Source organism: Lepisosteus platostomus, chromosome 4 (genome assembly GCF_059453375.1).
Source record: "Lepisosteus platostomus isolate fLepPlt1 chromosome 4, fLepPlt1.hap1, whole genome shotgun sequence".
NCBI classification, from domain to species: Eukaryota; Metazoa; Chordata; class Actinopteri; order Semionotiformes; family Lepisosteidae; genus Lepisosteus; species Lepisosteus platostomus.
Window position 1 is genome coordinate 64,961,326 of NC_142614.1, and position 18,521 is coordinate 64,979,846.

General features: G+C 37.7%; 1 protein-coding gene across 2 annotated transcripts in view; it reads right to left on the minus strand.

Annotated features, from left to right (window-relative positions):
- Positions 1-18,521, minus strand: part of kiaa1958 (KIAA1958 ortholog) — a 31,811-nt gene continuing 13,290 nt past the window's right edge. Inside the window, exons 1-3 of one of the 2 annotated variants that reach the window (XM_088630253.1) lie at positions 17,386-17,616; positions 9,541-10,751; positions 1-4,654 (exon numbers count right to left, since the gene is read on the minus strand). In XM_088630253.1, coding sequence (XP_088486379.1) covers positions 3,609-4,654; positions 9,541-10,732 — 2,238 coding nt within the window. In that variant the 5' untranslated portion in view covers positions 10,733-10,751; positions 17,386-17,616 and the 3' untranslated portion in view covers positions 1-3,608. Of the gene's footprint in view, positions 4,655-9,540; positions 10,752-17,385; positions 17,617-18,521 lie in introns of those variants that run through there. The other variant, XM_088630252.1, reaches the window with a different exon arrangement.

The following is an 18,521-nucleotide window of genomic DNA, read 5'->3' on the forward strand; positions in this document are numbered from 1 at the left end:
TGACTGTTTTGTTGTTTTATTTTGCATTTGTCGGTCTTGATGTAAAATTCAATCACAAGCTGATCATAAAAAGAATGACATTAAAATGCAGTTAAGCTGTGAAGAATCACATTAGCATGAATTTCACAAAACAAGAGCCCAAAGGCATTGAGATTGTTTCATAATGGCTTAAATTCTATATATACAATACAAATAAAATGCGTATTTAAACAAACAAAAAGGATCATTTTCAGGCAGCTAGAGGCTCTTCTCTGTCATATATTGATTTAAACAAAGGAATATAATTGAAACTTCCAGCCACATAAAAGTATTATTCTTGTGAAGCTTCAAACCTTTTTCATTAGTCACAACCCAGTTCTCTCACCTCACAGTGTGTAGTTTGATTGAGAACAATCTGAAGTCTTGGCATTGTGGAAAGTAATTTTCACAAGATATTGTTTTTTTAAAGTGCAGAACATAAAACTGGAGGAATATAACAATTCTGTCGGGACACAAATCATGTACATGGATACAATTGTTCACACTCAGAAAAAAGAGACACTGCATTCTCCTTCCTTCCCATTTCTCCTGACTTAGCTAGCTTCTGAATCACAAATTCATTTTCTGTGGTTCCAGGGATGTAGCAGAGCTCGTTTCAAACATGTCCAATGTCATTTGTTGGCAATATGTGTGCTCCAAATCAATATTCAATTATTAACAGCTCGCACTTCACATCAAATTTCAAATACATACACAGTAACGTTTCAATCCAGGTTAGATGTACATTTTCATTACACCTTAGAAGACAGTGAATATTAGATATGCCATATTAATTTTAGTGCACACTGCGTCTTATCCTGATTTTTCATTATTCTTAATTGAGACATGTCTAATACAGCAGAAACAGTAATAAACAAAAAAGTAATAAATGAAGAGCTTTAAAAAAGAAGGCTAAATATCTGCATCTATTCAATGGGTAATAAATGCTTTTACATAAAATTACTGTATTTTATTTTATTTTAGTGCAGGCATATTGTGAAACAATGATACCGTACATAAGTGGGCTTCCTATTTTGTAATACAAGATGAGTTTTGTCATTTCAAAAACAATAATTATCTCCTTTAATAAATTAAAAATGTGTGCAAATTACATACAAATACTAAAGGCATTCTAAAATTGTTCACACTACACTGTATATATTTTCTAGGATTTATACACATGTGCATTGTACGTGCAATATACAAATACCCAAAGACAGTTTCATAGGTAGCCAGTATGGATGGTTGCCTTTAGGACAATCTTTATTGGAAAATCAAATATGGTGAGATAAAGCCTACACTTTTATTATAATCTGTCTTCTTCAATTCACAGAAATGCTCTTCAGTGTGACAGTATGTCTTGGTAAAATTATTAACACTAATGGTCAAAATCACAGGTTCTTAAACACTATTGAAAGAGCAGTTCACAGCCCATCTTCCCTGGTGATGGTTAGTGGGGTACTGGGCTGTTTCTAAAGGGGACACTCGGCCAGCGTGTTTTAACAAACCTAGGTCTAAAATAGGATAACAGTTTTTGACAGTAGGAGAATTAAACACTGATTTAATTATATATTTCCAGAACCGGTGCAATCTGTTCAAATACTGTATTTCAGCCAGGACTGTTGACATACCCTTTAAAACGTGTTATAAAATTTCCATCCTTAAACAGTGCTGCCACATACAGTATTTTAAATGTAAAGGACTGTTAACTGTATCCTTTGTTGTTCAGGATCCAAAAATGCTCAATTTTAATATCTCCAAAAGTTTGAAGCTCACTTGCATTTGACATTTATAATAGTTGAAAAAAGCAGAAATAACAGAAATCACACAGAATAAGTAGAGCAGCACTGGGACTCAATGAAATGTTTCACATTTGATGTTTACCCAAGGACGAACCATAACAGTTATATCATCAAAGATATAAAAATATTCCAAACTTTGTGACAATAGTAGACAATAAGGAAACAGAAAAAGAATATGTGTTTTAGCATTATCACTAGCAATAACTACTCTGCTTAAATAAGCTTTACTGTTACAGCCCTGCACTAGTCTCAGAGGCTCTTGTGTGGTTGTACACTGGGCCCCTAATGTCATGCAAACTGCCTGCTCCCAGTAATAAGTAGGCCTGATGGTATAACTACAGCCCAGCTATGTAGTGGATAATCCTGCTACACATTAAAATTAAACTCATTGTTTAATATTCCTAGCTTTCCCTGTTAAAGCCATTCCTTTCATATTTTCTCTGCTGGTTGCTGCACTTCCAGTCAAGGCCTTGTGAAGTACAGTAATAAGAGACGACAGAATGCAATAAATGTGTACACTGTTTCCCTGGTTCATTTCCAAAAAAATGAATAAAGTCCCCTAGACAGATGGAAGCATATTGGTTTGCAGAGGGCATTACTGAAACAATGTCTCTTTTTTTTTAAATGGAAATTCTTTTTAAAGTTCAGAATTCAAAAAAATAAACAATGGGGCAGATCCAACCTCTTTACAAGTGTGTTTGTTTACAACAGACGCGCTTGAGCACTGGAGGATTGATAGTCATATTTTGACAATTTTGACTGAGGTGATTCATCCATTTATTGATCAAGGGCTCCTCTCCAAACATCCAAATGAAATATGGTTTTAATATTTTAAAGTTAACCTTTTAGCTTTAAAAAGCAAAAGCCAGTAGCTATAGCACAGTGTTCTTTCAATTTTACTTCTACTTTACCTTTCTATTTCAAAGGCAGGCAGGATGTGGAAGATTTATACAACACAGAGAAATATCTCCTCTGTGTGGCATGGCGCACAGTGGTTAGCATTGTTACCTTGCCATGCTAGGGTCCTGAGTTCACCTCTGGGCCTGGGGTGCTCTTTGCATTGTGTTTGTACAGTATGTTCTCCCCATGTTTGCAAGGGTTTTTGCCAAGTTCTCCAGTTTCCTCCTGAAGTCCACAGACATACTGTACTGGTTAAACTGGACATTCTGGGAACACTGGCCCTGGTGTGAGTGTGTGTACAGTATGTGTGTTTGTGTCTGTGTGTGTGTGTCCTGCAATGGACTTGTGTCCCATCGAGAATGTATCCCACTGTGCACCCTCTGCTTGCTGGGATAAGCTCTGGCTCTCCCGGAACTTTGTTGGATAAAGAGGTTAGAAAATGGATGGGTATCTCCTCCTTTATAAATAGGTTTTATTCTGAGAAGACAGGTCAAAGCACACACAGGAATACAGAGTTCTGGTACCACAGCATGTAACTCCAATGGTGCTTGAATACATTTATCACTCAGATTTCTTCACACTGTTCTCAAAGAAACATACATGACAAGGTGTGTCACCATTGGATTTTCAACCAACAAAGCAGACCACAGCACCCCATACAAAACAAAACAAATTTTAATACTACACAACGTAAACGTCTCTCTCAGGCACTCGAAACATATACAAGATTTTGTTTTCAAAGGATGTTTTAATTATTGAAACTTACTGTTTTAAGAACTTAGGAAGAAAGAAAAATGCAGTATGGAACATTCACTTGATGCACACACATTTCCGAATCTGGAATGCCAAGGTTAAGTCTTACAGTATGTCCTTCCCCACAGGTCAAACTCACGTGGTGTCAGAAGAGGAGTCAAAGGAGCGAGCTATGACAAAGTTAGTGCCACTAGAGGTGGTGGTCATGGACTGAGAGGCCTGCTGGCTGAGGTTGTTGCAGATCAGCACCAGCTGATTGCTCTGAGCCTCAGAGAGGGTGCTGCAGCTCTGGTAGACGCTAAAATTGGTCTTCCGACCAGGGATGTTTCCCTTCTCACACATGGTCTTCACCATCTTGGCCAGCTTATTCTTTCCCAGAGCCTGGCAGTTGTACCAGTGCAGAGCAGCCAGATTGACCACGGGCTTGATAGACAAATAAAATGGGGCGTCCTCATAGCGCATAGCTGGAGGCCTCCTCTGGGCATATTCCTTGTAGTCCTGAACAGGACAGGTTTGAGGCGCGTGGGGTGTGGCATAGATCCGACACTCGGTCCCGGCCCTCTTGGTCTTGGCATTGGCGTCCGATGACTCCTGGTAAGTCCACTCCAGACACTCCAGGCCTGTCTCAGTAGAGCGCAGCCTTATGTCTCCCCACCTCAGTGTGGAGCCGTGGAAACCTGTGCAGTGGCCAAAAGCCTTAGTGTTGTTCAGCCACACAAGGTTCAGAAGCCCCTCTGGGTTGAAGCGACTGAGGAGGCCCCTTTTCCTCAGGATCAGCTCATCAGCAAAGGTGAGTTTCATGGACTTGTGAGGCTTGTTGCCCTTCCCCTTGAACTTGAGCTCTAGCTGCTTCTGCTTAAGGGCCTCTTGGGAGCGTCTGAATTCTTTATCCCTGGTGATGCTATACCCGTACCGATGTTCTTTTAGGTATCTCTCCAGGCCACACTGATAGTTGGCCAGGCTGTTAGGTTCATACTCTGAGCCATCTTTTTGTCTGGCATCCACAAAGAAGGAGGCCAAATAGGAATCCAGCTCATTACATGGAATCACATATATCTCCCGGGTTTCAGAGGGGTACTTGGAAATCAGGAACTCCCTGAAGTTTCTAAGTGCAGTCTGAGTGCTCCGGATGGTCTTCTCATTCTGTTCCCTGTTAGCCTCAGCTTGCTTTTCGTCGAGCTCTATTTAATAAAAAGAAAGAATTGAAACAAAAATAGAAGAAAAAATGTCAGCCCTCAGGTGGTATAATTTCTGGTAAAAAAAATGGTTGAAGCTGGTGGATAAAGGGTACCACATACCCGTCTTTTGTTTGTAAAAGCTAGCTCCAGTTTCACAAATGATGTACCAAAAATCAAACCCAAAAAATTAGGGCCAAAAATCTAAGTGAGATCCTCAAGCCCAGCTGTCTTAGGGCATGGAAGTCAACAGGAAAAAAATGGAAATGAAAACCACCTCCGACGTTAAAGAAGAAACATCTGGAATCATATTTTAGACTTTGATTTTTGGCAGCACAATTTTTGTGCTGTTGCTGGTTATGCTGGTTACTCATTTGTGAAACCAGAGGTTCAGAGATTGCACTGGCTCCAAATAATCTTTCTAATGTGAACATTTATAAAAGGGCATATTTTATTCAATCACTCATTCTGGAATTCTAATTTAATTGTTGCATATGGCTTTATGCAACAATTAAATTGCAGAGTACTCCATGCACAAAAAGCAGGCATTGACGAGGCAACCATCTTCATTGTAAGAAAACAATTATTAAAGAGCAATGCCAATAACAGTCATGTATTGTAAAGCAAGTTCCTAATGAAAGAATCCTGTACTGTCAACCACCCTTGAGGGCCTACAGCTGTAGTACAGTGGGTCTTCACATAAATGAGTCAGTAATCAAGACCAACAGTTGCTAAGATTTTAAGCTTAACTGGTTTAAAATGTTTGAATTTTTTACAAAAAAATTGAATTTAACTGCCTTAAACATCTAAATTATGAGGTAACTGAATAAATGCTATCATATTACTATTAAAATGTTGTGCAAATGGTAATATAAATATTGTACAAAAAAGGAAAAAGAACATACCAGCCCTTTGTTGCACTGTCTGCATTTCGTGGAAATACACAGGCAGATTCCAAGCGTCAGTGTGTGCATACACTAGATCATGTGTTTACAAAGCAAATGTCTCCATGACATAAAAATGTAACTAAAACAGACATAAAAGTACATACAACAAAAAAATGAACTACACAGTCTGCTTACTTAGCAGTATGTGTATTTCAAATGCCATTTATACTTGGAAACCAAAATGACAATGGCTGATATTTTTTAGCCCAATTTACTATTTTTGGCGTGTTTTGTTATGATGTCCTTGGCAATAAATGCCAAGGCAAGAGCAGTTACTGTTTTGAACAGAATTATTATGTAATATGTAACTGTTAAGTATCTGAGTTAATAATTAAATTCCTTGTCGCATAAAATAACAAAAGAAGTAAGCAACAGGCCTTGCCACAGGCCATGAGCTCCGACACTGCGGAGTCAACAAAAAAAAAATTTGGGTGGGTTTCTTTTCTTTGGCACCCGTTTTTAAGGTCATCAAAATGTACTAGATTTTGAAAAGATGATCAGTTTTACAAATTGATACTTACATGTCATACTGTGTATCTGCAAAAAGTCTCCATCTTACAATGCACCTAATATAACGTAAGGCAGATATTTTTTTGTTTAATATTATATAACCATTTTTGTTTGATGAACGTCACTTTTCTTTTGATTTCTTTTTCTTTTTTTCTGATTTTTCTTTTTTCTACAAATAAAGTCAGGAATTCTAAAAATGAGTAGATGATTCTACAGTAAAGACTAGTCTTACAAGAGTTAAAAGCTACAAAGTGAAAAAATATATACTTTGATACACCCACTGCATGTTCTTAAATCAAATTTACTACCTGTCTGTTTCTCAACTGAGCTGCAAGACACCCATAGAAAAGTAATTAAAAGAATAAATCACAGTGAAAAGTCTCCAGCAAAGCTATCAAACCTTAATTTATATGAAACAGAACACAAGGTAGAGAGGTATCACATTGAGATTTCGCTATTAAGTTGATGTATATTGTAGTGTATATTGTACAATTCAAAAACGAGAGCACTGGGCAGCATGATTTGGGGTACATCACTACAAAATACAATGTTTTTCGCCAGAATACATCTGTATTCTAGTGCCAGAATAACGTGAAGCACAGAAAGCAATCACGGTCAATTTGCCTTCCGCTATTCATGTGCTGTAAACCAGCACATCACATTAGTGCAAATTGTGCTGTTTCCCAGTCTGAAGGTCAGGTTCTGTGGAATTTATGAGCAAAATAACACAGAAACTCAAACAGCTCGCTACACCACACCAAGCAACCAACCGTGTGACTCCTTCATAAAGCTGCTGTATTCATCCCATATACACCTCTATCCTAAACCATAACTGATGGCTTTGAAGCAGAATCCTTGGGTTTTCTCAAGTTTTGCTGGTATTTATTTGCGCATTTGCTGTTCAAATGGAGACATTGTGTGTGCATGGCTAGGAATTCAACAGTAAACCTTTATAATGCATGGAATTTATTGACCATAGGGGTGATAAAGCTGTATATCTTAGACATGACCCTGTTTTGTGAGAACTACTGCTATAGCAAAATGTATATCTCCCTCAGCTTTTGGAAACTTTGATGAAATTGTCATTTTGAGAATATTAGGTATTTTCCTACGTAATGTAATAATATTATAATATAATAATATATTTCCTACTACTATAAAGTGAATCCACAGGATTGTAACAATGCTCTGAAATGGTTATTTCTGTCTTTATGTTAGAATTGACCTTATTTACTTATTAATTTGTCAACTGATCCACCAGATCATTTGACCAGCTACCTCAAAAGATCCTCAGCTCACGTAATGCGGTCCAGCAGCACAAGAATTAAGACAACTCAGTGGCTTAAAGTGATCCAACATCTGGAACTTTAAATCTAACAATTACTGTATGTGTCCCTTTTGCAAAAGTGCCAGTCAGGGTTAAACTCGTGGCTCTTTCACATTCCTGATAAGACTCCCTTGATAAATTTCAAGTTGTCAAATGACCTGAAAAATGATTCCTATTCTACATTCTACAGAATGTCACTTGGAAAAACTGCCTTGACTAGACATATTTTCAAGTGCTGCTTCTGCTTTACTGAGAAAGGAACCTTATAAATCACCCAAGAGAAGTGTGGAATCAGCGGTTTTGCTCTGAACACTCAGGCATTGCCATATTTTACAATTCTAAAATCAGAAAGGTGTGAAGACGTCTACTGATAGATTGCTCAGCTTGTCATTTCAAACTGGTAGAGGGCAGTAAGCTGGGGCTTTGAGATGTAAGAGATGGTAATATTGCATGGGTAGCTTTTATTTTTAATAAACCTGTTCTTCCTTCATTGCTTTAACAGACCACTTCTGGGGTCCACCTTTCTTAATAAATTATCTACATCCTGATTCAAAAATATACTATTTTTCCATCATCATTCAAGCAGGTTCAGTCACTGCAGGAAAAGAAAGGACCTACTGGACCTTCTACAGAATGCTTTTCGTGTTACAGTGGTATTTGGACACACCCTCAAAGTACATTAAGACACAGAAAACAGAGCATGTTTCTTTGACCTAAAAATAGCCACATTCAACAGCCACATGCTATTGATAGATAACTAAATTATGCAAGTAGCTGTGCATGCCAACACCAGCCAAGCAGGAATTTACTTTGAATAATATGTAGTTTTTAGCTTTGGTTAGTTTAAAAAACACAAATTAATCCACACAAGAATGTAATATCTAGTATAAGAGAGATCACAGAATTAATAGAATTGTGCACATCACAATATCAGACAAAAACAAAGAGATTACATTAATATTTGCTCCCTTGAAATGGAATGTAGTATTATACTGTTAATCCACATTTCTGGTACTATAATAGTGTAATAATTTTGTAGCAGAGTAATAAGACATAATATTAAAAATAGACAAATATTTCAAAATAGTGTAGAAGTGCATACTGTACTACAATCACATTAGGAAAATAATATTTGACTGGCTTTATCTTGGAAGTGATGTAGTGTTATTTCTACAACATTTTTGTAACAGTTAACATTCTGGTGACCAGCTGAAAACTTTGTAATGTAAAACATCTTGATGCAAACTCTGATGGAGCTCTCCCATTACAGTGACCACAGGCAAAATAAACACTACCTACATATACAGTATGTAGCACTGTTTACGTCATGTTTACGTCAAAGAAAAACACAAGTCCACACAAAACCTTCAAAAGGGACTTAATACACCTGCAATGGAATGTATTGAGTCTGCTTCATCTTCATTTTATCATGTATTACTTTCAATAAAAATGACCCTAGAATCTCAGCAGGAAACAGGTTTTGATAATGGCACGTTTAAACAGGGACTGAATACAGGGACTGGCACTCAATATAACTATAGTTTTATACAGGGTTAGTTTTATAACACCTGTATAACAGTATAAAACTGTAAAACTATAGTTTTGTACTGTTGTTTGTGAAAGCTGTAATACCAATACCAAAAACATCAAAGTTTTGTGAAGACTTTCACTCTGGCATTATTCATTGAGAACTTTGTGCATGTATGGTTAGCTGTCATGTCACCTTGAAAGCAAATCTCAGAAGTTAAGCAAGGTTGGGTCTGGTCAGAGTTTAGAAGAGAGACCTATGAGAAAAAAAACATTTATGGGTGTGTCCTTGAGGTAAACTGTAAATCGTAACAAATTCATAAGCATACTGACAGTTAAGAGAGGTTATCAATGAGATGAGACATTAACACTCTTTATTGAGTATCAGCACAAACCCTGGTGTCAGCTCATGTTAAACAAATTCTGCCTTAATTCCTCCTAAATGGTTTAAAGCGTCATACCTCACCTTCCCTAGTTCTCTACTTCCTTCCTATGGTCTTAAAACATTATTGCGCTATCTTCGGGACCTTAGAGCACACTTTAGAGAAGTTATCACAGAGTGCGTTGATGAAGTACTTTACCTGATGCTTCAGCTTTGGCTTCGGCACTGGAGACATGAGATGTGCTTTGCTGCTGGCTGGAGCTGACCTCTGGCTCCGTGTTAATGGTAGCAGGAGAGGCAGCCATGTCGCTGGGGGGAACAGACTTAGCGGCGGGTTTCACATGGTCTTCATTGGGAAGGGGCTGCGTGTGCTCATCCTGGCCTGGAAACTGCAGGGCAGACAAGGGAATGTTGATGTGCTGGCTGGCACCAGACGTACTGACAGGACCCTGGAGGGCGACGGGCTGGTGGGGTGGGTGCACGTTCATCACCAGCCTGCCGTGCCCAGCTGAAGGAGGGGCGCACAGCTGCTGCTGCTTGGCAACAGCTGCCCGGGAAGTGCTGTTGTTTGGGGGAGATCCCACTGGATTCCCATCCACAGGGATGGAGGGAGATGTCAGGAGAGCAGGCTTTAGAGGCACAACAAGTGAAGGCAAAGTACCAGAAGGATGATCTTGGGATTTCTGCTTCGTGGACTGGGTGAGTGACAAAGCAGGGCCATCAATACCTCCTGTAAGTTCAGCATTGGCTACAATATAATAGTCCTCAGGCATCTCCTGCTTGATTTTCTTTACTGTCATGTCACCAACTCTGTCTTCTGAGCTCTGGCAAGAAGAAGACAGCTGGGTAGGCAGCAGGCCTGGATTGAGTCTCTTTCTAATGGCTGTTTGAAGCCTTTGTGAATGAGGTTCAAAGATGCTGTCTTCGTCCGTGACAGAGGATTCACACACGATATCAAACAGGGCACTGTCCCCTTCGTATTCCTCGACATTGTCGTCCGCTTCTGAGGGCTCGCTACAGTAGGAGAAGTCGCAGGAGTCCCGTGTCTGGACCGAGTCCGCCTTGCCTTTGGCTTGTCTCCCCAGGAACCTCTCCTCGGGGTTGTGCTGTGTCTCGGAGGTGGTCCCCAGGAGGCCGGGGCTACCTGAGCCGAAGTTGCGGTTGTCTGGGCAACACGCACGCTCCTGGGACCCGGCCCGGCAGGTCGATGTCAGCGGCCAGTGGTAAGCGTGACCAGCACTGCAGCCCCACATGGCCGTCAGGTTGCCATGGGAGCCCTCGGAGAGCAGGTGCTTCAGGCTGGGGATGAGGTTACAGATGGTGCCATGGCTGTGGGCCCAGCTCACCAGTTTGGAGAGGTTCTCAGAAGATGTGTGCAAGCAGTCCTCCATGCTGTCTGGACTCACTTACCTGACAAAGAAAGAGGAAGAACAAAGGTTTATTACATCCCCACAAAACTCTCCAGCTGCAATATAATGTCTATGCTATAAAATAAAACAAAGGTATTTAAAACCACACACAAATAAACCATACTAGACATGGATACTATGTTTTCCGGTATTTGCCAAAATAATGGAATATGCAGTTTGACTTAGGCTCCAAATACCTTATTCCAAAATAAGACAAATGCATGACACCTCTCCTATTTGTGAACAATTTCTGTGGCTGTCACAGCAGGTGTAAGAGCAGCTTCAGTGGCAGCTCATTACTAAGATGAGCTTTGCATTGACATCTTATTAAATTGGGTTTACAGTGTTGTACATCAAGATGTGGAATGCTCAGAAATTGCAAATGAGATCTGAATCTAGGTCAAGTATGGTGTTATCTGGGTTCTTGTTAGTTGGTATGGTTAGGAGTGGAAATTGTTTCATACATCATTTTCAGACTTGTTTTTGCTCCAAGGTGATCTGATCACGCCATTAATAATAATATTTTAATTTTACTATTTTTTAAATAAATTTCATATCTGCAACGTTTGCTTTTATTCTAAAGTATTTTTACTGTAAAACTAAATGAAATGCAATGCACCATAAATAAACAAATATTAACTGAAGGTGCCCACAAAGCCGATACACACCAAAAAATGACTAATCAAATTTCGAAAACGGGCTTTTCAAATGTTGAAGAAAAATAAAACAGGGTTAAACCATTGTTTCCAATCCAATGAGGTAAACAGCAATTGAACCTTTGGAAAAAAAAACAATGATCTACTAAAAAAACAACAATAAATGTGAAGTACAATAATACAAAAAATGATGATTTTTTTTAAATAAAAGGATTCTACACCAACTGCAAATTCCGTGTATGCTTTAAGTGTAAAATTGCAGGTGACATCCTGTATTTCTGTATGTCTGTGGCACAGAATCCATTTTAGACAATGCCAATTCTCCACTCTAAATGATTAAAATAGTCAATGATACTACATGTATTGCAAAAACCATGAAAGTAGTCAATTTTTGTCAATTCAATAAACCACAAATATCAGAGTAAAGTACATGAAGTATGATATGCATCAGATATAAAGTACTGTAAATAAAGAGCAGGAAAACAATGAAATACAGGAAATTAATTTTATAAACAGAAGAAATACAAACAAAGAATGACACATTTGAGTTCTTTTTTCTACAACTCCAGTGGAGTCTTACAGCACAGACTTCCCTTAATGCACATAAGACAATGTTTAGTGTACATGGTGTATTTTGGCATTCATTGGTGATTTGATGTACGTTTTCTTTCCATTTCTTCTTGACTTCAGAGCTTGCTGACCTCAGAATTATGACATCAGCCCTTCTTCAACTGGGAAACTGTGCTTCTGTCAGGCTGGTTGTAAAGGTGGACTTACATATTGTGCGACTGGCTTCTTCTATTTCTTTTCTCATTCTAGATGAATATCCCAGTGACAAGAGCTACTTCAGCTAGCCGTGCATAATGACCTAATGCAGCAGTGCAGGATGAAGGTGTCGGTGAAATAAAAATTAAATCAGAAGACGAGAAGGATCATCTATAATTGTGCACATGTACAATGTACAGTATAGATATTGTCATGATCGTCATCCCTCCTCTTAAGGGCGCACCCGTTCAGGAGAGACCCAACAGCATAGGCTTCATCACGGCGTCCTGACCATCTGAGTCCGGGGCACAGAGCGCCTGGCCTCGTTATCCTGGTTTTTATTCCCTGTTCCTGTTCAGAATCCCATTCCGGATTTTAACTGTGCTTGTTTCGTCTTGGATGGATCCCAATCCACTGGTTTTGGATTCCCCGGACCGGCTTCTGTTACAGATATGGCCCAGAGTGCACTAAAACCAGGATGATGCCTGCATAGAATCAGCTTTGACATTAAACGCCATACAATATAAACTAAACAATTACCCAAAAAACTCTTATTTCGCGAGAATTAATGTGTTTGAAAATGTTTATTGGGATTTAGGCATGGGAAGACTTCGCTTAACTTGTCTGACTTAGGTCCAACCCCCCTAGATGTAGGATAAGGGGGCTCAGACCCCCATTCTGAATGAGGAGTTACCCAAGGGGTAATTGTAAAGGCAAAAAAGGCAAATGTAAGACTAAGAGAAAGAGAGGTTTATGGTATAACCAGTTTCAGTAAATGCCATCTGGGATGATTGCAAGTTAGGGCAGCTGAAATGAAAGAGAACTTGGTTGCTCTCACACTCTCAAACTTTCATTTCAAACTCTATATAGAGCAGAAATAAAAAATAAAAAAATCATATTATTTCTTAGCTTATTTTAAGGAAGGCGCACAATGTATGCACAATGTTTGCAGGTCCATACAGTGTTTTTACAGAATATCCACACAGACCCTCATCAGACCTCATTGTCCCATATCTTATGTCCTGTGTTTCATGAAGAAACACTGTAAAGCCTCTATACTATGAAGAAAATACTATTAGAGCAGGAGACATTATCCATGATTAGGTCTTGCCATTTATTACATGGGCACAGAGCACTACGTTATACTGTCTACTGGAAGAAATATGATGTTACTGAGATGTTTTATCTCTGACATTTGAACAGGCATTAAACACATAAATTGATGTTTATGAAACAAAAATTGTATTAATTCCAGCAGTGGCTTCTATTAATTGAATTATTATTCAAGACTGAGAAGACTTCATAATTGATAGCACAGCAACTTATAGAATTAAAAAAATATCTTTTGCTGTAAGCTTTTCACCAATTCCACAGAAATGTACCCAACCAGTGAGCAAACTGGCTACCCAAGATCTTCCCAAGAGTTGCTGATACAGTACTTCAAAGTAGCAACCCCTAAATGTAAAACAACAAAACAATTATTTTTATCATGGGACTCATTTATTCGGTATTTTAAATATTTCACATTCCTCATAAATTTCAATGATTGCATTTTCAATGTAAATGACAATCATACTTGCTACATAACATATAACAACAAAATAGACTCAATAAACTTGAATAGTCTGAATGAGTGTTCGTTGATCTTTTCTTGTTGTGGAAATTGAATTTAGGAAATAATAATAAACCACATACTGTAGCAACCTCTTAGCTATTTTTGCAGCAATAATGTTTAACCTGAGTGTGATAACATGATCAGAAGATTCATCTAACTGACTGATTTGTTCAAATCACATATCAGAATCATGCAGTTGTGACTTATCATGTTTGAAAATGAATAACTTTGACTTATTATTGGCAACCAGAATATTTAAATTCAGAAAAGGGTATCCATATCTATTCAAGTCAGCTGGAGTGTAAAAACAAGTGTTCATGAACAAAAAATTAATGACTTTCAAACAGAAATGTTCTACTTCTGGAAATACTACACCAATTTCTCTTTTCAACTGACTGAAAACAATTGCATTTCCTAAATACTTAATTGGATTCATATGTCTTCCCCAATCTGCCCTTCCTCCCACAAAAACAATATTATGAGCAGCAAGTAAAAACACTTGTTACACTATTGTTCATTCAAAAAACAACGTTATATCTCCCAAGGAGACTACAAATTAAGCACAAACTGCAGATAAACATCTGCTTCTACAGAAAAATAATGAGACTTTAATCAGAGATACTGTACTGTACTGGTACTATCAAGCATCCTAATATTACATATAATAAACAGAACCAGTACACCAAAAACTGCACATAAAGCCTTCTGAATTTAGATTATCCTGTACTCTCACTATTTAATTAAATTAACTGTTTACATATCTGAACTTTACCTATTTTTTACAGTTCTAAAGCAGCTCTAAAACTGCAACCCCCAGATAATTCCATTTATCATTTCATTTCTGTAAAAGCAAGGTCATTCGGTGTCTAAATGTTCTAGGTTTTTACTGTTTATCATGAAATGTTTGATATGATATGAGGTCCAAAAACAACTGGAATACCCAGTAAAAGACAAAAAAAGAAAAGTTTTGGTGCTCATAAAGGGAGAGGATTTTATACAATATCTGATTCTGAGGACAATGCAGAAAGTTTAAGCCAGTCCAATAACAATGTCCTTGTTTTTTAGACTAGGGTTTTGCAGCATGGATCCAATCCCACAGCAGAGATCTGGAAAACACGTTCATGTGCACTGTCAAAGCAAAGAACTAGTTCATCCATCCATTTTCTATTTGCTCTGTCCAACAAAGGGTCACAGGAGAGTTGAAACTTATCCTGGCAGCCAACGGGCATAAAGTTGGGTACACCAAAGAAATAATCTGCATAAGAGCCAATTAACCTACCTGTACATCTTCGGACTGTGGGAGTAAACCAGAGCACTCAGAGGAAACACTATATAAACACACAGAGAATATACAAACCCCAACCATATATAACCCCATGAATTGAACCTAAGGCCCCAGCACTATTTGGCAGCAGTGCTAACAACTGTGCCACTGAACTAGTTGTAATGAGACAAAGTGAAGATTCCCCAGAGCTGAACATAAAGACCTCTGATTTGGCCTCACCAGTATGGAACAGACACCTTTTGTAATCAAGAGGGATCTGATGCAACGCATTAACAGTTAAGTCAGCATGTTAAAATTACAAAAAAGATCACACTTCACATTATCAATATGCAATAAAGCAGATGTAAATAATGAATCTCAAAAAGTAAATTAAGCTTTTTCTTATCATTCCTATCAGAAACGTGCTTGAAAATAAAGATATTCAAATATATTGTGGACTCATGAACATGTTTGTAGCTATGAGAAAATAAAATATGCCTTTTTATTATGGAGTTCATTTTGAAAATAAATATCTAGAAAAAAAATGTCAGACATATAGCTGAATGTGCACTAAATTTACATGCTACACAGGCAAACAAGACCTGGTGTAATTTCAGAGAATATCAGTCTTTTCCAAGTTAATTACACAAACTATATTATTGGAACTATTAAATTATGCTTTTGCATGCATCTTTGTTATTAGAAATCAATGAGGCAAATTAAAATATATTACAGACAACAGTGGAACGCCAAGTAATTACTATTCAGGGATATGAACATGCCATGTTCATTAATTTATTAAGAAAATGTATTTTCTTAGTAAAGACATGCCAGCAAGAACTCACCTACATTCAATTATAACAGAAGCACCTTTGAATTGTCAGAGAGATCTTTAATCAAAAATACATCTTCGATCCTATGGAGCATCCTCAATGAAAACAAAAGGCAGAAGACATTACAGTAATACTGAAAAATCAAGCTGACTACTCATATACTGTACGTTCAGCATTAGTTTGTTCTGTTGTTCATATTTTATTTACATTTTACAAATTACAACGTTATACTACTTTATTTCAATACATTAAAGTTTTGAACTGGTTATTTTTTTGTGTTAACTTCACTTGAGTAATTGCTAACATAAAAACGGTCCACAGTCTGTCAAATTTTTACAGGCTTACAGTCATTACAAAAAATAGTGCAGGAGTACAAATCCTTCAAATAATACAGCACAAGACTAATATTTACTGAACATGTGATATTTTGTTCATCACTTTTTAATGCATTTTTCACTATGCCCTATAATAAACATCACCAAATCCCAAACCATTAAACCTTTATGTATTTTTTTCTGGTAAATAAAAAAAATTTAAGTGCAGGGAGTCAAAATCTAACATAAGAAACGAGCATCTTTTCTGTTTCTAAGAAAAGAAGAGGCCTAAGGGCAGCAGTGATCAAAGTTGTGAACTTTAACTGGAAGGCTGTGGTTTCAAATCCCATTTGAGACACTGCTGTTGTAACCCTGAACAAGGTACATTACTTGAATTGCTCCATTAAAATACCCGTCTGTATAACGGAATTCTTTGGATAAGAACTATTACATTTCTTGTATAGAAATGCACTGAAGAAGTCCCTCCAAATACATGGTCTACAACCATAGACCATGGGTTTTTGCTGTCTTATTTAAGCATCCACCCTGAAAAAGGTCTCAAAGAGAAGGTAAGTCAGTTCACACAGCCCATTTGGCAGTTAGTGTATTAGCTACAGTGTATTAGATCACATACATAATTTCTTAAAGGATGAAGAAGGATTTTGAATACTTCAAGAAAGTCCCCTTATAATCTATTTATAGTTTTTAAGTCAAAATGTTTAGTTCTCTTAGGCTATCAGTTAACAGCATTCCTTTAATTCCATTCCTTTAATGTGTCTGGTTGCTATTCTCCACCTTGATTACAGATCAGCAATCTCTCTCTTGTAACATGATAACCAGAACTGTACACAATACTATAAAGGAAGTCCAATGGCTTTAACAATTTTAACACAACACCTTTACATTTAAATGTTATGCTTTTTACTGTCTTAACATTCTGTTCGCCTTTTGTTGCTTTCTTACATCATTAAGGTAAGTGAATGATGTGTCAATATAACACCCAGGACTTTTCTGTTAGTAGTCTACTGACGTTCTGCATTTCCTATTGTTTTTTTACTTTTGTTTTTACTGCATGTCCATATTAAATGACATCTCAAAAGCTTATCACTTTGTAAATTTAAAATGAATCATCTATTTGGAACTTTATCAAAAACCTGCTGCTTGTTCAAAGAACAGGTTTAGACCTACCTTTCTAAATCAACGCTGTCTGTCCTCTAGGTTCCAGCTATTATGCTGCTGATCCATCCATCCATTTTCGAACTGCAATATCCCATACAGAGTCGTGGGTTGAGCCAGAGCCTAACCTGGCAAGCAGCGGGCGCAAGGCAGGGTACAACATGGATGGGACACCTGTCGATCGCAGAGCAGATTTTCCTAAGAACCAATGAGCCCACCAGCATGTCTTTGGACTGTGAGAGGACACTGGAGTACTCAGAGTAAACCCACACAAACTCCACACAGACCACACCCCAGGAATTAAACCTACGGGTAAGAGCTGTGAGGCATGATTATGCCGAACATGTACTGTAGGTGAACATCTACAGTAGTTTGATTCAAAAGATAATTCCCATAATCTTAACACACATCAGCCTTAGTGATCTCTAATTATTGGGGTCAGTTTTTTCACTCTTTATGGATGGGCACTACACCAGCAATTCTCCAATACATGGCTTTTCGTCTTTTCGATCAACTGCTGTATCAAGAGATGAGTTAGAGGCTTACGAATAACATCTCGTTTCTTTAAGTTCAATAAGTAGGATATGATCAGGCCCTGGAGATTCATGAATGTTGAGTGATTCTAGTACTCCAAACAATTTTTGTCTCTTTTATGTTGATATTATTCAACAGAGAACTTTACTCTTTCACTGCCTGAGGGATGTTGTTGACTTTAGTCCTTGGTGAAAACCTGAGTGAAATGCTCATTTACTACCACGGTCATTTCTCCTTCATTGTCTTGAGGTTTCCCATTATTTTGCTGCATCATTTTGCTGCTGTAATACAGAAAGAGCCTTATTGGTTTAAGTCTCCACTGCAATATTCTTTTCTCTCTCTGTCTAATATTCTTTTTTACCCGATCAAGCATTTCATTACACTCTTTTTCTTTCACTGCATCCTGTTTTTCTAAAATAGTTTTATAAACCATTTTCCTGTATTGTTTTTCTGACTGATTAGTTAGACCACTTGGGATACTCATTCTCAGGATAAACCTGTTTTATTTAAAGCACAATCTCTACAGAATAAACACGATTCCAGCATGTCTGCCATCCATTGTCCATTAATTCCATATCTACAATATACTATTCATTTTTATGTATTATAGGAGC